Genomic DNA, 20,581 nt, shown 5'->3' on the forward strand with positions numbered 1-20,581 from the left:
AAACCACTGAGCCACCCAGGCGCCCCTGTAAAGGTCATTTTTTGAGAAAGAAGAGGATAAAGGAAGGAAACATTTATTGTATGCCTGCCACATGCTGTACCTCCATGTAAGCTGGTCCTTTCATAAAGATGTCTTTGTCCTTGAACAATCTCAGGTACACATTCCATTCTTGCATGTGTGAGAATGTAGATAGGAAATGCATTTCTTTCTTTGTGTGATATGATAGCCAATAAGTTCCCCGGGGGGTAGGGGTGGTGGTGGTTTACAGATGATTTTAAATAAATTGCCTCAAACTACTTCTGGTTATACATGCTAGAAGACTCCTGGCCTCTCTATTCCAGCTTTAGCTGTCCCACTCTGGATAGACTGAGGTTGACAAAAGATAACGGCTACAAAAAGTGGGAAACTCATATAGTGATCTTATTCTTATAGGGGTCAACTCTCTTCCATAGCCTACTTTCTTCTGGGTTTTGCTTTGTTTTGTTTTCTTTTGTTATATCTTCCAGCAACAGTTTTTTATATTTCCTCCTGAGTTTTTAGTGTTTATTCATGGGAGATTGTCTGATAAGAGTTACTTGGCCAATACAAGAGAGAATCTGATCTGTTAGCAAAGTTCTAAGAAATATGAGTGAAGTTTCATGACTGACCCTTAGCCTAGAGACTGGACTTGCACAGGAAGGAACACCTTATAGGTGTTCAAAACATGTTTAGGACCCATCACTGGGAATAACTTTTGGAACCAGCTTAGAAGTCATAGAACCTGCTCATTCCTAGGGAGTCAATTTCCATTTTCCATCCCAAGGGGTAATATGCAGTTTGATTGCCTTTTTATTCACTGATTCCAAACTTCTTTCAGTCTGTATCAGAAATTTGATTCACTCTCCTAAGGATTTCCCAACTTGGGAAATATTTCAAAGTCCCTTGGGCTAAGGACTTGGGGAGGAGGAGCGCCCAAGAGGAGTTCCAGACTGGTAATAAGCTGTGACCTCCCAAGTGTGGTGGCCAAGCTTCTGCCCAAGGAGATTCTTTAGAAGGCAACTAGATTTATCTGGTTGTTTCACAAAAGCCGACTTCAATCTGGGATGTGTACAATATGCACCAGGCTCTTTGTACCAAATTAAATCAGATATTCTTTACTTGCTGAATTTTTTCAGTCTCTTTTTTTAAGATTTTATTTATTTACTTGACAGAGATCACAAGTAGGCAGAGAGGCAGGCAGAGAGAGAGGGATGAAGCAGGCTCCCCCTACTGAATAGAGAGCCAGATTTGGGGCTGGATCCCAGCACCATGAGATCGTGATCTGAGCTGAAGGCAGAGGCTTAACCCACTGAGCCAGCCACCCAGGTGCCCCAAATTTTTTCAGTCTTGAATTTAAGGTTCTGGTTTCCTGACCAATGGTAGATGGCATTTTCTACAGTAGCAGGTGTTTGGGGTCTGTGCTATGATAAGTAAGGTATAGCTTGTGTTCTAAAAGGTTCGAATAAAATGAAATCATCTAAGAGAGAAGACAAGAAAAAGCAACAAGCAGCTTGTTCACACTAACTGAGAGTAGAATCATTCTGGGCTGCTCAGACAACTGGAACTGCGCTGGTGATGACAATACCTCCCCCACCAGCCTCAGGAAAGCCCCATTGGAAAGACGCCCATTTCCCCTGGTGCCTTCTCATCATGAGTGCCCATCTGAGTTGGAGGAAGTCCTTTGCAATACTGAGCCCCTGCTGCAATACAGTGCAGTAATGGCACTGCATTACTGGCAAGATGCTGGGGGTTCAAAGCAATTCCTTGTGAATCTGTCACAAATGGGGACCTTCGAGCTGTCTCCTGGCAGAACCCTTTTGAGGCTGAAAACCCTCCTGATAGAAGAAAAGCCACGTTTTAAGCACTGGGTCCTGAGCACCAGTGCTCAGATGGTGTGGAAAAGTATTAGCCAGGAAGCATTTCATAGCAGAGTGCTGCTGCCCTCCTGTGGTTAACAGAACAAATGACCATGATCTTTTAGGTGCTCTGATTCCCTTCGTGGATTTCGATGAATGAAAACCATGCATTCCTCTATTTCCCCATTTTAATTTAGATGGTAATCTCTGCTATAGGCATAGGTAGGCGAAAGATATAAATTCTTCGAAATATAAAATAGAAGGTTTTTTTCCCCAAGTACTGTATCTTTAATTCATAAACCTACTATTTTCCAGGAAAAAAAGTGGTATAAATATGTTTTTGGCACCCTCATATAATAAATGTATTTTTATTTGTCTTCTTTCCACGTTACAGAGTAAATTCCTGGAGAGTAGGAAATGTTTTTGGTTCTTTGCCAGATCCCATGTTCATAGCTCAATGAAGAGTACATGGTTTCCAGGAAATATTGTTGAATAACAAAATTGTAAGGTATAAAAGTTTACGTTATTTTTCTCTCTATTTTTGCAGCAAATGTGGCAGGCAGTGGATTTTTTTATTTGATTATCTTGTGCATAGATTATTGCCTTACGCCACCTAGACCCATTTCCCGGTGCATGAAGAATGCTTTCAGCACGGCAAACCTTGCAGCCTCTTCTTCAATATTCAAACCAAAGCAGGTCAGCAACTGCTCTTTACCTAGTTGAAATGCAAAGAAACGTTACCAAGATTTTTCATTAATCAGATTAACAAAGATCAGTAATTACTGTGGGTGATGATAAATTGAACTCTGCATTCTCTTTTGATGCTACTAAAAATGCATGCCTGGGTGGCTCAGTTGGTTGGGCGGCTGCCTTCGGCTCAGGTCATGATCCCAGCGTCCTGGGATCGAGTCCCACGTCGGGCTCCTTGCTCAGCGGGGAGCCTGCTTCTGCCTCTGCCTGCCTCTCTGTCTGCCTGTGCTCGCTCTCTCCCCCTCTCTCTCTGACAAATAAATAAATAAAATCTTAAAAAAAATGTAATTATTTTATCTTAAATCCTTAAAATGTCCCTGTCATTTGATCCAGCTAACCACAAGGATGTTCATGACAACGATGTTGATAAAGTAGAAATTTTGTAAAATATTAAAAATGAGAAAATAAAATATAAACTATTTGATTGTCATTTAACAGTTTACATTATATAGCTAAATATACCATAGGTACAAATGGAGAAATGCTTATTGTAAAGTCTATAGGGAAAATCAATTGGCTATTATTGTGTCTGTAAGTAGTTACTCTTGTCCACTCCATTGCATTGCTTGAAAAGGTCATTGCTATGATACAAAGGACTGGTGACAGTGGGCATCCATGTCTTCTTTCTGTAGTGAAATGCTTCTAGAATCTTTCCATTGCATCAGCTGCCTGTTGTTGAATAACAAACTTTCCTGAAGTGAAGCTGCTTGAAACAACAATCATTTCTTTGCTCACAGATAGTCAGTTTCTACAGAGCTGGGCAGGAATGACTTTCATCTGCTCCACATGGCATCCACAGAGATGGCTCAAACCAAGACTGGACAATCCACTTTCAGTACGCATCACTCCCATGGCTGGGAAGTTAATGCTGGCTGTCTGTTGGCAGTTCGGCTGTTCTAGAGTCTGGGAGCAAGGGGCCTTGCTTCTTCTCCAGTGGGCTTCTCCTCAGTTTCTTGGGCTTCTTCACTGGGTGATAGTGGAGTTCCCAGAACAAATACCCCAAGAGATCCAGACAAAAGACGGTGGCATTTTTACTCTATCCTTGGAAATCACATACTGTCATTTCCACTGTTCCTGGGTTGGGGGAATCCCAAAGTCTCATTCACATGAAGAGAAGGACAAAGATTCCACCCATGAGGCAGTGGCAAGGTCATATTATATAATGAGCTTGCCTAACCAGAAATACTCTTATGTTCTAATTTTAGTATATGTGCTGCGGAAAGGAGCACAACATTCTTATATTCTAAAGTTGATACTTAACCTCCCTCGTTAACAGACATTGAAACACTTTATCCTCAACATGCCCCCCTCTGCTCTTTGTACATATTTTATTGATTTTTTTTCTTTTTCTCTTTCTTTAAAGATTTGATTTATTTATTTATTTGAGGGTTGGGGGAGGGAGGAGAGACCATTCGAAGTTGAGTCCCACTGAGCGCTGAGCCCAATGCTTGGCTCAATCCCTCGACCCTGAGATCATGACCTGAGCCAAAACCAAGTAGGACTCTCAACCAACTCTCAACCAGACCCCTCTTTCCTTTTCTCTTTTTGGTTTTTATGCCATAAATTGGATGCTTTATTGACATCTCTAGTGTATGCCACCAAGCAATATATCTCTACAGAGCATTATTTCCATTTGTCTGTATTTGAGCTTCTTACAAATGAAATCACATATGAAGAATAATTTCTATTATGGACTCCTGGGTGGCTCAGTCGTTAAGCGTCTGCCTTTGGCTCAGATCATGATCCCAGGACCCAGGACCCAGGACCCTGCATTGGGCTCCCTGCTCAGTGGGAAGTCTGCTTCTCCCTCTCCCACCCACCCTGCTTCTGCTCTTTCTCTCTGGCTGTGTCTTTTTTTTTGTCAAATAAATAAATAAAATCTTTTAAAAAGATAAATAAAATAAATAAAAAAGAATAATTTCTGTTACCACTTTTTGCCCAAAGTTACATTTGCAAAGTTGATGCATGTCATTATGTGTAGCTGTGCTTTGTTCATTTTCATTGTTGCCTGGCACTCGGTGATGTAAATATATGACAGGTGATCAGCTGTGCTGTAGGCGGACCATTGACTGTTTCCGGGGTTGCTGATTAACATTCTTGTCCACATATCCTAGTGCAAATAAGGGGGAAAGTAGTGATGCTGATGGAAGCTGTGAATATATGCATTTCTTTGGTGTATATCCCTAAGGGGATATTATAGATGCTTATGTTACTAAATAATGCCAAACTGTACCAATGTATACTCCCACCAGTCAGTAGGGGAGTTCTTGTTCCAAAGTCCTGTTAACCATAATCTGGTTTTGCCAGATTTTTTTCTCATTTATGGTAGCTTTGTAATGGAAAACAACTCCTTAATCCTACCTTAATCTCACCTTCCTGCAGGCCCCCTTTCCAAGGAGTTAAGAATGTTTTCCCGTGGGGCTCCTGGGTGGCTCAGATGGGTAAGCACCTGCCTTTGGCTCCCTAAGGTCATGATTTCCAGGTCCTCCAATGGAGCCCCATGTCTAGCTCTCTGCTCAACGAGAATCTGCTTCTCCCTTTCCCTCTGCCTCTCCCCTTGCTTGTGCGCTGTCTCTGTCTCTGTTATCTCTCCCAAATGCATTTTTCTTTTAATCTTAAAAAAAAAAAAGAATATTTTCCCCCTTCAAAGTTTGCCTCTTCTGTTGCATAGCTCATAACTGTTTGACTTGGTTGTACAGAAATATTTGGCTGAGTATATGGATACCAGATATAGAATGTGCCTCTATTAGCAAAACTCTGGATCTTTCCATTGCTGCTTTATAGGCTGGCCAGATTTTGCTGGAGTTCTTGTCTCTCTCATGAATTTGCTCAAAGCAGTCAAAAAATGGTCAACATAAGCCATCATTCTGAATCTTTCCTACCATTTCCCTAATGCTACAGATTTCATCAAATTGTAGTCTACCAACCAGAGCAATGCAGGCCTCAAAACCTGATCAAACTTTCTACCACCATGTAATTTGATGTAACAGCTTCTCAGCCTATGCCCAGCTACAAAAGTCAGGGGAGCTATTACTATGGAAGAACGGAGGATGGACATGGGCGGACCACTAGCACTTGGTCACAGCTTCCATCAGCATCACTACTTTCCCCCTTATTAACTTTATTTTTGTTTTCTGGAAAGGTATTTATTTTGTCCTAGTTCTTGGATAAGAGAGCTGGGCTGACCATTCATTTTTCTCATTTGACTATCTTTGGTCACTCTTGATGGGGAATACTCAGGTGCTCTTTTCCTCCTTGGCTGCTTTCAGGAACACTTTCTTTTTGGTGTTTCCATGATTCCTTACAACATAAAAGATAGGTTTTTAAAAATTGATCCCACTTAGGATGCCTGGGTGGCTCAGTGTGTTAAAGCCCATGCCTTTGGCTCAGGTCATGTTTCCAGGATCCTGGGATCGAGCCCCACATGGAGCTCTCTGCTCAGCATGGAGCTTGCTTCCTCCTCTCTCTCTGCCTGTCAAACAAATAAATAAAATCTTTTTAAATTTTTTTAATTAAATTAAAAATAAATAAAATTGATCCTACTTGGGGTGCCTGGGTAGCTCAGTCAGCTAAGCATCTGCCTTCAGCTCAGGTCATGATCCCGGCGTCCTGGATCAAGCCCCTCATCAGGCTCCCTTCTCAGTAGGAAGCCTGCTTCTCCCTTTCCCATTCCCCATGCTTGTGGCTTGCTCTCTCTCTTTCTGTTAAATAAATAAATAAATTGATAGATGATAGATAGATAGGTAGAAAATTTTTAAAAAATAATTGATCCTTCTTGGTACATAGTGGGATTCCTGAATTTGTGGATTCATGAGAGTTTCAGGAAGTTCTTAGCCTTTTCTCTTTGACACTGACTGTTCTCATTCTCCTGCTGCAATTTCCAACTAGATGTGTGACTTTCTCACTGTACCTTCTATGTATCTTAACTTCTCTGATTTTTTGTCCCTCTGTCCCTGTTTAATTGTAAATTTTTTATGTTTTTCTAGTTCACCAAACTTCTCTCCAAAGAGTTCTTATTGAAAAACAGAGGTCTTATTGATAAACCTGTCCATTGTATTTTAAATTGTGATGATCGTACTTCTTCATTTCTAAATTTCAAATGTAGTATTAATAGACTTTGTTTTGAAAAACCAATTTACTTAACAGAATTATATCTATATGAAATGATATACACTAATACAAAAAAAATAATCCTCTATAAGGGATTTTGAAACAAATGTCAAAACAGCCTATTAACTCCTTCAGGTTTGAAAGCCTCTGAGGCCCTGGGGCGCCTGGCAGTGAGTTAAACCTCTGCCTTCAGCTCGGGTCATGATCCCAGAGTCCTGGGATCGAGCCCCGCATAGGGATCTCTGTTCATCAGGGAGCCTGCTTTGCCCCTCTCTGCCTGGCTCTCTACCTACTTGTGCTCTCTCTCTCTGTCAAATAAATAAATAAAATCTTTAGAATAAGAAAGAAAAAAAAAGGCCTCTGAGGCCCTGAGCAGAGTCCTATGCATGGATGGCCATGGTAGTCTGGAGGACTACTTTCTCATGCTTAGCACTGTAACTTTCTCTTGCAAATCATAAATGGAAGACACCTGTAGTTTGGGATAGGGTACTGAATAGAAGGTAATGCAGAGATCAGTGGCCAAGGAGGTAGTGGAGGGTCTTTTGGTGGGGACATGGTGGACACTTCTGGCAATATGGGGTGATTTTTGTACCAGGGTGAACTGAGCCAACCACCCACAGAGAGGGGAGAGTGCTCCTTGGGACATTGCCTTTCAGTGAGGGTACATCAGGGAGCAGAACTGGGGTAGATGTCTATGCAGTTAGAGACTTTTTCCTGGTCCCCAACTCATTTCCAGAAATATCTAAAAGAAAAGGGAAGGGGAAAAAATGTAGGTGACTTTTCTGTGGGGCAGACAGTGGAGATCTACAGCTTTCACACAGTGTGGGCTCCAAGAGACTATAGGGCCTATGGTAAAGGCCCCCAGCTCCCCAAGGATAGACCTCTCTCATCTCCACTTGGTGAGACTGGGCTGAGATTCCTCCTTGCAGAGGGATTTCTTTACTCTCTTTTGATTCTCCCCAATGATTCTTTCCATTGGCTTTTTTTTTCCCAATTTATTTATTTTCAGAAAAACAGTATTCATTATTTTTTCACCACACCCAGTGCTCCATGCAAGCTGTGCCCTCTATAATACCCACCACCTGGTACCCCAACCTCCCACCCCCCCCCGCCACTTCAAACCCCTCAGATTGTTTTTCAGAGTCCATAGTCTCTCATGGTTCATCTCCCCTTCCACTTTACCCAAAAGCATATACCCTCCCCAATGTCCATAACCCTACCCCCCTTCTCCCAACCCCCCTCCCCCCTGCAACCCACAGTTTGTTTCGTGAGATTAAGAGTCACTTATGGTTTGTCTCCCTCCCTATCCCATCTTGTTTCATGGATTCTTCTCCTACCCACTTAAGCCCCCATGTTGCATCACCACTTCCTCATATCAGGGAGATCATATGATATTTGTCTTTCTCCGCTTGACTTATTTCGCTAAGCATGATACGCTCTAGTTCCATCCATGTTGTCGCAAATGGCAAGATTTCGCTTCTTTTGATGGCTGCATAGTATTCCATTGTGTATATATACCACATCTTCTTGATCCATTCATCTGTTGATGGACATCTAGGTTCTTTCCATAGTTTGGCTATTGTGGACATTGCTGCTATAAACATTCGGGTGCACGTGCCCCTTTGGATCACTACGTTTGTATCTTTAGGGTAAATTCCCAGTAGTGGGAGATCCCAATCAAAGGAGATCCCAATCAGAGGAGAGCCATTGGCTTCTTTTTATAGTTAATGCCTATGATACTTGTTTTAGACATATCTTCTCCATGTTCCCATCATCCTCACTTCTGTTCCCATAGAAAATGGTTTACTTGTTAACCAAGTACTTGCCTTCCCAAAATATAGGTCACAAGATCAGAAGCTTTGTTTTCATTCACTACTCTTTTCCCAGTGCTTAGAATAACGTTTGGCCTAGAGTATGTCCTCAATAAATATTTGTTGAATGTTGAATACTTATTTCACTTGAGATTCTTTGCAGAGATAAAATTGGATAATTCTCAGGTTATTCCTAAGTGAAGCCTGTTGCACTTAGCACCTGAAATATGACAGGTTCTGGTCTACTGAATAAGTACAATGTGTGGCATGTAGGTTTGGAACAGGTTTTTCACAGATGACTTTTTCTTGCCGTGCACAAGGATCTGGATTGCTCAGGCAGTCAGAAACCCCATGGCAACAGTGACATTTACCATTGGATATTTACATTATTTAGAATATGGATTAAGCTGCTACAACAGGATTCCTAATAGTGGCTTTAAAATATCTTGAGTGTCTAGCAATAAATTTACCAAAAGATGTACAAAACCTCTTTGGGAAAAATTATAAAATTTTATTGAGGGAAGGACATAAAATGAAAGCCTGGCAAGATATGTAGGTTGTTCGTACATTGAAAAACTCAGTGTCAGTCAATACTGCTCTAAAGTATAGAATCAATAAAATCTCAGCTGGATTTATAGTGGAATTGTACTAATTAACTTTAAAAATGTGCATAACAATACAAAATTATCAGTAATAGCCAGGACTCTCTTGAAGAGAAGAGGAAGGAAGGAAGATTGCCATACCTATTGCCATGCTAGATTATAAAATTCTAGTAAAGATGAAGAACAGTGTGGCCTTGCCCCAGGGACTGATGCCTAAGGCAGGGGTAGAATAGAGAGACCAGGATCAGACCTTGCATGGACGGTCTCTGGACTTTGAGAGGCAGCAGTTCTGAGCAGTGATGAAAGGGTGGTGTTTTCATAACAAGATACTGAGGGTTGTGGTTGCATTTTCATAGGATTTTGTATACTATTGTGAAACCGTCTGGTGTTATCTGGTGCAGTTAGAGTTGAAGGCCACAATGGGGAAATTTTGGTGCACCAAGACTATCAAGCATGCTCAAAGTAGTTCTGTTGATAACGGTCAGAACATGGAAACAACCCAAATGGCCATTGCAGGATACTGATGTCATTGATGATTCCGTAGGAACATGGCAATAGGATGAAAAGCAGAAAAATAACACTGAAGGCAAGAAATAAATCACACAAGGGGCACCTGGGTGGCTCAGTCAGTTAAGCATTGGACTTTTGATTTTGGCTCAGGTCATGATCTCAGGGTTGTGAGATCATGCCTCGAGTCAGGCTCCACAGTGGGTATGGAACCTGCTTAAGATTCTCTCTCTCCCTCTGCCTCCCTCAAAATTAAAATTAAAATTAAAAAGAAGCAAACAACACATGAAAATATGCTATGATTCCATTTATAGGAAACTCAAAAACAGGGAAACTGGACATTTTTTTTTAATTTTATTATTTATTTGACACAGAAAGAGAGATAGTGAGAGAGGGAACACAAGCAGGGGGAGTAGGAGGAGGAGAAGCAGGCTTCCCACTGAGCAAGGAGCCTGACGTGGGGCTCAATCCCAGGACCCTGAGATCAGGATGTGAGCCAAAGGCAGACCCTTAGTGACTGAGCCACCCAGGCACCCTGAAACTGGACAATTCTTAATTAAAAGGGCACACTTAGGTAAAACAATCAAGTAAACCAAGGGATTATGCTAGAGGAGGTCTGTGACTTCAGGGGGCAAGCAACAGGAGGCTCACATGGTAACCTCCTCAGGTCCTAGCACCTTTCTATTTCAAAACCCATGCAATGAGTACAGAGGCTTTCATTTGATTCTTATTTTTCTAGAATATACAAATATATCTTTTGTGGTCATCTGCATGCATGATGCATTTTACAATTAAAAATTCTTTTTAGGGGCACCTTGATAGCTCAGTGGGTTAAGCCTCTGCTTTTGGCTCAGGTCATGGTCTCAGGGTCCTGGGATTGAGCCCTGCCTGCTTCCCCCCCCTCTCTGCCTGTCTCTCTGCCTACATGTGATCTCTCTCTCTCTCTGTGTCAAATAAATAAATATTTTTAAAAAATAAAAATTCTTTTTAAATTATGCATGAACAAAAGACAATATAATACACAGTATGAGTGTTTGCTACATGCCAGGATCCAGGCTAATTGCTGTGGCAACAATCTCTGAATCACAACCCCATGATTATCCCCATGCTGGGGCCACTTGGGCCACTGGGAGACATCTATTGCTCAGGGCCACACATGAGGAAGGAGCTAGGCGGGACTTTCTTTCGTTATCTCAGGCATAGCTGATTCCAAAGCCAGCTCTGCAATCTGCCTCACTCATAGCACATGATGTCGAGGGTAATGCAACAGCCAGAGTCCTTTCACAGGTCACCTGTGACCTGTGGGTGGTGGCCCAGACCAGACCCGGTCTCACCCACCCCTTCACCAGAAGACCTCAACCCAAGCCAGCCTCGGGGAGTGCAGCTTGTCCCTGAAACACCACGTAAGACTGCCGCTTTGACCTAGGGGAGCAGAAGGTAACACCCTAGGGAAGGTTGAGGGCAGGTGATGATGAAGCGGCCTTGAACTCTGTGCTGCCAAATAACCTGCAAGAGTGGGCGCCTCAAGCCTTGGGGGAAGCCTGAGGCTTGCCACATGGAATTCAACCCTCCAGCTCTTTCTTAAACACTCTGTAAATCTCTAAGACTTCTTAAAATATTTTTAAAGATTTTATCAGAGAGAGAAGGAGGGAAAAGAGAGGGAGAAAGCATGCAAGTGGGTAGAAAGGTGGAGGAGAGAGAGTCCCAAGCAGGCCCCATTCCCAGCATGTAGCCCAAGGCAGGGCTTGATCTCACCATCCTGAGATCATGACCTGAGCCAAGGTCAAAAGTTGGATGCTTACCAAGCCACCCAGACATGTCTAAGATTTATTCTTAATCAGTTTCTCTGTTCACTCAGAGTACTCACCCCCTACAATCTATGAAGTGTCAAGGTCTGTGTTAGGCTGAATTCAGTGGGGATGCTGATTTGCTTTTGCACTGGGATGTAGTAAGAAATGTTTTCTATGGAAGGAGAAACTCCCAAGGTAATTAAGAAAGTAGAGAGAGAAAAGGGGGAACTCTACTAAACTTCTGGGTGGAATTCAGTTTCTGTAAGTTTAGAAGACAAACCCCAAAAAGTCCATCGAGAGCTGGAAGCTGTGGTAAGAACAAAAAAATCTTACACTGGAGGTTTCTTCTTATGGGAAGTATTGTTTCCACAATAGAAAAAAAGCATAAGCCATGTATTGTTCACAAAGTTTCCAAGGTCAGGTGGGACAAAAGAACTGAGTGTGTTACTACGTCCTGAAGGACTGTGCTAGTGTGAATAGAGATGAAGAGGTGCTGAGGAAAAAAGAGGAGGCAGCCCATTTGGCCAAATAAAATGCAGGGCAGGGGAGGGAGGGTGGGAAGGTCCTCCTCGCCCAGCGGTCCCCAGGAAGACTCAAGGCTGCCAGTGGGGGAAAGCTGCCAGCAGCACATTTCAGGGTGAACACCTGGAGGGGGGCATTAATTTGTCACTTAGCTTCAGCAGGGCTTAGGGACTAACCATCTGATAGGCACCACTGAGCCACAGTCAGTTTGGATTTATTTAAAATACCCCTTCCAGTTCGTGCTGGCTTTAAGGTACTGGCTTGGGGCACCTGGGTGGCTCAGTGGGTTGAGCCTCTGCCTTTGGCCCAGGTCATGATCTCAGGGTCCTGGGATCAAGTCCCACATCAGGCTTTCTGCTCAGTGGGGAGCCTGCTCCCTCCTCTCTGCCTACTTGTGATCTTTCTCTGTGTCAAATAAATAAAATCTTTAAAATAAAATAAAATAAAGGTCCTGGCTCTGCAGCCATGGGGCAGCTATGTTGTCCCGGAGAGGGAGTGACTTAGGTTTGAACCACCTTGTGGTCCTGGGTTGGAGCACAATCTCAGCAGCTGTTGACAGAAGGAACACAAGTAATTCTCCTGGAGGCAAGAAGAGGGTATGAGGGCAAGCTAAGCCCAGGTGGTAAGTAGAACTACCACCCTTAGAACAATGTATTACTTAAAAAATATAACATACAAGAAATTGTGCCAGCCATCAAGCACGTTTAGATATAGCCTTAAGAAAAACAGGTACTGGCAACAGGACTGTTGGGCACCTTGAAGCCAAGCTGCTGGGAACACCTGGCCCACTAAGGGGGTGGGGATGGACAACACAATGCCAGCTTCTTTTTTGTTTTCTCCCCTAATCCAGGGACCAATTAGATGATCCCTTTGAATGCTTGCTCAACTATAAATCTTACACTACTTGACCAGATATACCCTGCTTATCTGTAAGACTTATAATTAATGTATAACTACTATTCCTTGTTTTATCTACGAGGATATGATTAATGTATGGCCTTCTTCCACTCCTGTGATTACTAGTAATATGGGACTGAGGAGTTGTTTGGAACAAGTATTTTCTATTGTCATCCCCAGCTCCCTTTCTCTTGCAGCTAACTTGCGCCATCAAGAAGCAGCACGTGGGGGCGCCTGGGTGGCTCAGTGGGTTAAGCCGCTGCCTTCGGCTCGGGTCATGATCCCAGGGTCCTGGGATCGAGCCCCGCATCGGGCTCTCTGCTCAGCCGGGAGCCTGCTTCCTTCTCTCTCTCTGCCTGCCTCTCTGCCTGCTTGTGATCTCTCTCTACCAAATAAATAAATAAAATTTTAAAAAAAAAAAAAAAAAAAAAAAAAGCAGCACGTGAGATCTGTGAGAAATTCCACTTGGATCTCTTGGCTGCATCATGCTGGGGATAAATGAACTATGCCAGAAGCCGGCTTGTAGTCCCATACCTCTAAACTTAAGTTTAGGAATTAAAAAGATTCTAGGGGGAAAAAGCCTGTCTGTGGAACATACTACAGGAATGACAGACCAATGCCCAAGCAAGGGGAAAAACTAACGCAAGGGCTCTAGGTTGGAGGTCCTGGCCATTAATACACACAGCTTGGGAGCAGGGATGGAGGTTGGGCCAGCAGTTGCCAGACTGGAGTCAGCCTTTAATGCCAGCATTATTTTCCAGAATATAGATTAAGTTGGCAGGAAATGCCTTTTCCTGTTCCTTGTTCCCTGAATTGGCCCCCTCCACCCAAAACATACTGGGTGTTAGTCCAATCTACACATCTCCTCCACTCCCAATTTTCTTCCTGGTCTTCCTTCTGCCCTGTCCCTCCCTCTAGCCATCCTGATTCCAGGAGTTAACTGGTGTTACTGACCATTTGCAACACTAAAAGTGCTATGGATTCAAGGTCTAAAGCATGTTGGAGCTTTGCAGGTTTATGGTAGAGGCACCCAAACTTGCTCTGCACACAGCCAGTGCAGAATCCCCACAAAGCCAATGATGCTTGAGCCATCAGGTCCTTTCACTGCCCCTGCACTACTGCTAAGGGGCCCAGGAGCAGGTCACATAGATCTTTATAGGTCTTCCAAAAGGGGAGTAAATCAATTTAACTCATTCTTCCTCAAAATCTGGGTCCACCCTATTTCTCTATAATTTTTAATAGGTCAAATGTTATTGTGAAATCAGTGCAGGAGAGTACTCCAAGTATTTTAAATACAGTACCAGAGGTCACTCAGATTGGCTACACAAGGAAAAGGCTGTCACTGAAAAGCAGTTTACTCAAACTCTGGTTCTCCAGAATTTAGAGGGCAGATGGCAAAAAAAAAGTTTCAGGTCCCATCCTGGAAAAAATATTCCCAGGGTTACCATCCATTTACATTTATATCTATTTTTTTTTTTAGAGAGTACACACAAATGGGGGGGGGGGTGCGGAGCCAATCTTAACCAGATTCCACACCCATGGGGCTCTATGCCACTGCCTCTGAGATTATGACCTCAGCTGAAATCATGGGATGCTCAACAGATTGAGCCACCCAGGCACGCCTAACTCTATTTTCAGAACAGCTATTCCTTTTGCAAAAAGGAAGGATAACTCTCAAGTAAGAAGCACTATCTTTTATCTAAAGTGGTCTTTAGAAGTAAAAAAGAAGTCAAGACCTTAAGTATGAAGTAATCCCAGGCATTTCTTGATCTGGAATGCGAAATAAACAGAAATGGGCACGACTTTTACAAACTGTTTATTTTCCGTCAACCTTATTTCCATTTTGTTTGCCTTTGTGGAAGAGCAGCTTAAGACCACTCAGTGGTTGTTCCTACCCATTCAGTGGCCTGAGCAGTGGGAGCTGCAGACCAGTCTTCAGTGGCCGGCTGGGCGCTCCAGTCTTCTGTTAAGGAAACACCAAGAAAACATAATCAGCCCCACTCCCACCAACACTGGGCCTTGATTTCTACCAAATACACATTTCAAGAGACAAACACCCAAGGCAAGCCCACTTCAAAACCACCCGTTATTAGTGCAGCTACAGTGCATTGGGATGAGAATCTTTCAGTGCAAATACACAGCTGTGGAGATCCTTCAAAAGTTAGATTAAGAATACCAAAAACGTGAACCATGGATCACAACACATACCAGTAGGGAACTGCTGAATAGGCACAGAGGGCACCTGCACGCCTTCAGACCAGTCTGCAACTTCAGGCTGAGTAGCCGTGAACTCAGGAGCTGGAGCTGTCCATTCACCCTGGAATTCTTCCTTGGTCACAGCCTTTTCAGCAGCAGCCTGCTCTTCCTTTTCAATCTGGTTAAGGGGGGGGGAATGTTTATAGAAACCGTTTTATGTCAAAGAAGCAGACCAAGATGTCTGATTTGCTTATGTAACCACATGCCTTTGTGGAGGAAGCTTACCTCTTCAGGATCTCTGTAGAAGTAGAGATCAGGCATGACCTCCCACGGGTGTTCACGAGAAATGGTGCCACGCATGCGCAAAACTTCCCTGGCCAGCATCCACCACATCAGACCCACTGAGTGAGCTCCCTGCAAGAGCACCAGGTTAAGAAATGACACTTGGGTCACCCCCAACAGCATGCACCTCCCACTGTGTTCCATCATCCAGACCTTTGGTACCAACAAAACAGACATGTTTTACACTGGTACTAAAACATCTCTTTGGATGATTCTTATGTGGAATCAAGACTTTGAGACTAGTAAACTGGACCAATTTGAGCTGTATGCAACCCACCTTTTTAAGGACCTTATAGCAGGATTCACCAAGTTGCTCTGAAAATTGAAAAGGTCCAGTAATGTGAGAAGCCGAAACAGTTAAGAAATATGGAGAAAAGCAGAAGAAAACACAGACCGTTTAAAAAATGATTTCTTCTTAAAGCTGACACATCTGAATTATACTTGTAGCAAGTATTACTATCAAACTCCACTCATTGGGCCAGAGACCCTTGTGGTGTTGGGGAGAAGACTTGCCCCTCGTGTAGCACACTACCTACACTTGTGAGTTCATCGGCAAGCCAGCAGCCTCAACTCCAAGCTCTAACAATGTGCAGAAGAATGCCCAACTGTTTCAAGAGTATTCACTCTTGAAGCTCTATTGTACGTCCTAACACTGTTACCTTGTTGTTGCAAGGGATGGCAATGTCCACATAGCGCAGAGGAGAGTCTGTGTTACACAGAGCAATGGTAGGCAGGTTAACATAAGATGCCTCTGTAAGAGGCTGGTGGTCAGCCCTGGGATCAGTAACCACCAGAAGTCTTGGCTCTCGGAAGGCTGCCTGGATCTGGTTAGTGAATGTTCCAGGAGTGAAGCGGCCAGCAATGGGAGTGGCTCCAGTTGCAGCAGCAAATTTCAGCACAGCTCGCTTAAAGAGTTAACATCGGGAGTTAGCAGTGCTCCAGAGATGGCATCACAGAACACCCCCAAGTGTCCCCATGCAGACATCCAGGTCTGTAAGCACCTGAAAAAGCCCACGAAGTCAGGAGACCTCCTATCTTCCCTCCTCAACAATGAAAACACCAAAGCACTTCACACACCCAGCAATTCTGTGTGCTCTGTGCTACCTGAGACCTACTTACAGAACTAGGGCCCAGAAATGCTAAGCATACCCCATACCCAAGCTCTCTGCCTGGAATACACTCCCGACTCTCAATCCCTGAGGGTACCTGTGGCTTACTGGCTTCCTCACATTTGCATGCTCCATGACCTCACCACCTGGTTTCAAGAACCAAGAAAGCCACTCTTGTGAGTGACTTGGGCAGGTTATGCACATACTTCCAACATGGTCATGAAAATGAAATTCATCAATACAGACAACAAAACAGTGTCTGACATCAATAAGCACTTCCGTGATTTGGTCCAATTTCATCAAAGCTACCCTACATAAAGCAAGAATATACCCACTTTCTTTCCCTTCCCTTCCTTTTTACCTCCATAAAAACGTTATTTCCTCCCTGGGACTAAATAATACATTATAATTAAAACAAAACAAAACAAAATATATCTCCTGCAACCCTTCAGAAAGGCAGACTTGGTATCTTCCTGCTATATCCCAAACCCCTAGCAACACTGCCTGGACCAATATAGATGCTCAGTAAATTTTTGCTGAGGGAAGAAGCCAGGAGAGCTGTCACCAAGTTCATTCTACAGTAGAATTAAAAATTGTTTACCACCATGCACCAAACTTTAAATCCTGTCACAAGTCAGCCTCTAGGGAATAGCCCCCTCCACCACAAAACACACCCTAAATTCATAGAAACCAGTTCTACCATCAACTAAGTAAGTACAAAGGAACCCATCTCACTACACAATTTACACACCTGTCAAAATCCAAGTCAAACATCTTTTTCAAATTAGAAATGGGCTGATACCCTTGCTAAAGCCCTTAATCTAGTGGACTCTTCAACACCAGTTTAAACCAGGCACATCCACCTTCATGTTGACTTTTTTCCCCTTTACAGTACTGCATAGCATTTTCCTTTCTAGCTTGTATTTTTTTCCCTAAAAACATAGTATATACTGCATATACAAAATAAACTAATCAACTGCTTATCTTTCTTATTGGTGAGGCTTCTGAAGGTCAAGAGTAGGCTATCAGTAAAATTTCTGGGGAGTCAAGTTAAACAGATTTTTGGTCATGCATGAGGTCGGTGCCCCTGATTCACGGTGTTGTCCAAGGATCAACTGTAAATCAATTTTCGGGACATTCATTCGTTTCCTCAACAGAAAAACAATTGCCAAAACAGAAATGGGGCAAAATACAAGTTTTGTCCCACTGGCCTTCAAAAAATTACTTAGTGCTGGCAAAGATTCTTACTCTTAGAAGACCTGATGAGTCTTGGAGGACTAGTATCCTACTAGAAAACCATTTTTCAAGAAGAAAACTGAAGCTCAACAAACCACCAGATGCCAAGTATTATGAATACTGAAAACCTCGAATACTGGCAATTCAAGATTTGTGTAAGTAGTTAAATTAGACTATTTTTATTTTCCTATACTTTCCCCTGCATCCCACAGTATCTGTAAGCTTATATTTTATAATAAAAAACACGTATATTGCTTACAAACCTGGCCAGTATTCCTGGACGATATGACACTAACATCAGCTGGGTTTTCAATGGCAACAATGGCACGAGCTGCCAGCAGAAGCTTCTCCCAGGTCCTCTTCAGATTTATGATGTAGATACCTACATGACAGCAGAAAAAAGTTTTGGAACACCCAACCTAATTTGCGATTTATTTTCTTCTAAAAAAAAAATTCAGTGTAGCAGAGAGTACTATCAAACTCCAGTCATAGAGGCAAGCTCTACTGGTGTTAGCGAAAATCCTGCCGTTTTTATAGCACACTTCCGACACTCAGAAGTTCATGGGCCACGGCTGGCCTCAACCTTGAGCTTTAATAGTGTGCAGCCTTGAAAGAGTAGACAAAGGACATCTTTTTCTCTTCCTGCATTAAGCCTCCCTCAGGTCTGCATGCATATGGATTCCTCCTGCAAGTTCTCACCCACTTTCTAATCTCTAGCCACTTTCCTTACAACCTGCCTCCAAGCCAAAATAACCCAAAACTGCTTTACAACATGCCACTCCCAAGCTTATGTCCTTAAGTGGCCTGAGCTGAAGCACTTCCTTGCCCAAGATGCCTTATAAAGGTAAGCCAACCTACCTTTTCTTTTTCTAGTATCTTCCAAGCCTAATTGCTCCTTCCTATCTTTTGCTCTACTGTCAAAACTCAAACAAACCTGTGTCAGTACCTGTGAAATACAAGGCACTATAAAGCTAATGAGCGTCCTCATCTTTGTATCTCATAGCTCTTGCATGGAGCAAAGCAAGCCCCCTAACCTATCAGTAGACATACTCTTACCCTGCAGCCCAGAAAGCTTTTCTTCCCCACAACACCATAACACGGTTTTTAATTTTTTAATTTCTTTCAAGTTATCTCTATGTACAACATGGGGTCAAACTCAAAAGAGATCGAGTCGCATGCTCTACCGTGCCAGCCAGGCACCCCACTTTTACTTTGTTTTAAAGCTTATTTCCAAAATAGTGACCTGATTTCGTTGATTACTTAGCTGGAATGCCCCTCCCCCCAAATCAAAGCAAGGACTGACCATCACTTTTCCTTTTGTAGATGTACTGTTCCATCTGGAAGTCAAGGTTGGTGCCACCTAAATGGGTTCCCGCTGCAAGGAATTTGAGGACATCCTCCTCCTTCATTTGCAGGACATCAAGGGCTCCGGACATTGTGAAAGTTTCCCGTTAAGTTACGATGGGAACCTAAAACACAAGTTAACAATCCAGTCCTTTGCATTCCAGTGATTTAAGGGGGCATTGTAACTACTCGAGAGCCATACAGCTTCACAGTTAAATGCAACCCAAGAACCACACCTTTCAGTTTACAGTCTACTGGGATGAGACACAATACACCAGACATGGGGCGCCTGGGTGGCTCAGTGGGTTAAAGCCTCTGCCTTCGGCTCAGGTCGTGATCCCAGGGTCTTGGGATAGAGCCCTGCATCGGGCTCTCTGCTCAGCGGGGAGCCTGCTTCCTCCTCTCTGCCTACTTGTGATCTCTTGTCTGTCAAATAAATAAAATCTTTAAAAAAAAAAAAACTGCTTTAAAAAAAAAAATACACCAGACATATCCCACACGTTATTAAACAACAGCACAACTTAATGTGAAGATGGGAAAAAGACCCAGATAATTAAGACGAAAATGGTGAATTGCCACTTAAGACTCCAGAGTAATCCGGAATAAAGATTATGGATGATCAAAGGCAGCACGGAGGCAGACAAGTTTATTTTCAAGCAGACTGCGGGTGGGCGCTTCAGAATTATTCTCTCTGGGTTTACAACTAACTTTCTGCAAAACCCTGCCAAGAATCTTAACACACACGGTTAACTACCAGCCCAAACTGCTGCTGTAAATGTGCGCCGGGGCCTGAGGTCACGGCCGAGTGCCGCGGTCCGAAGCGATGGCAGCACGGTGCGTCGGCATGGCTTTCTGCACGCCCGCCACCCAGCCGCAGGCCGGTGCGCGCCCTCGCCCAGCGCCCCGGCTCAAGCACGACCTCCACGAGCTCCCGGGGAACTGTGGGAACTCGCGGGCCCCGGCCGACCACGTGCGGGCTGCCGGAGGGAGATAGAACGCGCCGGCAGGAGACAGAACCGCTCTGCCTGCTGGCTTCTGTCCCCGTCCTCGCACCCCCTCACTCAAGCAGGAAACTGTTCTGGTGACCTGGGGACGCTGGAGAACCCCACCGGACACTCACGCGAAACAACGCCGTATGGACCCTTCCCTGGGTAGCGCGGAAAAGAGAGGCGAACGGAAATGACGCCCTTATATACTCCGCCACCAGCCAATGACAACAAAAAAAGCCGAGCGGAAGAGCGGACTGGAGCTCTAGCCCAGAAGGACCGTTTGCGACGGCAGTGCTTTCCGGCGCCGCGAAGACGTTCCGCGCTGTGCGGCCGTCCCTGCAGTACTTCGTCAGGAACGCGCGCCTGCGGCCTGCTGGCGATGACGGTTTGAATTTTCGCGCAACGTGAGAGGGTCCCTGTCCGAAGCTGCAGTTTGCGTCCGTGAGAAGCTGTTGGACACAACGTGCCCAAGTATTCGATTAACAGAAGCTGGAAAAATTAT

At 43.8% G+C, this 20,581-nt stretch overlaps 1 protein-coding gene and 2 non-coding genes across 3 annotated transcripts; all 3 read right to left on the reverse strand.

The window, feature by feature from the left end:
• Positions 1-14,662: 14,662 nt before the first annotated feature.
• On the reverse strand, positions 14,663-20,314 carry RPSA (ribosomal protein SA). The gene is made up of 7 exons (XM_044252632.1): positions 20,211-20,314; positions 19,050-19,215; positions 18,010-18,128; positions 16,061-16,306; positions 15,345-15,473; positions 15,072-15,237; positions 14,663-14,826 (listed from the first exon to the last, which is right to left on the reverse strand). Exons 2-7 carry the CDS (start codon positions 19,180-19,182, stop codon positions 14,732-14,734), a joined length of 888 nt encoding a protein of 295 aa, XP_044108567.1. The 5' UTR covers positions 19,183-19,215; positions 20,211-20,314; the 3' UTR covers positions 14,663-14,731.
• On the reverse strand, positions 15,841-15,995 carry LOC122911045. Its single transcript, XR_006385372.1, has one exon. It is a non-coding gene; the product is annotated as a small nucleolar RNA SNORA62/SNORA6 family (small nucleolar RNA).
• Positions 18,202-18,352, reverse strand: LOC122911046. Its single transcript, XR_006385373.1, has one exon. It is a non-coding gene; the product is annotated as a small nucleolar RNA SNORA62/SNORA6 family (small nucleolar RNA).
• Positions 20,315-20,581: the final 267 nt, after the last annotated feature.

Source organism: Neovison vison, chromosome 6 (assembly GCF_020171115.1).
Source record: "Neovison vison isolate M4711 chromosome 6, ASM_NN_V1, whole genome shotgun sequence".
Taxonomy (NCBI): Eukaryota; Metazoa; Chordata; class Mammalia; order Carnivora; family Mustelidae; genus Neogale; species Neogale vison.

What these genes read in the sequence shown, in the direction of transcription:
- RPSA (XM_044252632.1), bottom strand. Translation starts at nt 19,182, where the DNA reads ATGTCCGGAGCCCTTGATGTCCTGCAAATGAAGGAGGAGGATGTCCTC. An exon ending in CTACAAAAGGAAAAGTGATG is followed by an intron (nt 18,129 to 19,049) that starts GTCAGTCCTTGC and finishes GCTGTCATGTAG; the next exon opens with GTATCTACATCATAAATCTG. An exon ending in TATTCAGCAGTTCCCTACTG is followed by an intron (nt 14,827 to 15,071) that starts GTATGTGTTGTG and finishes TTTCCTTAACAG; the next exon opens with AAGACTGGAGCGCCCAGCCG.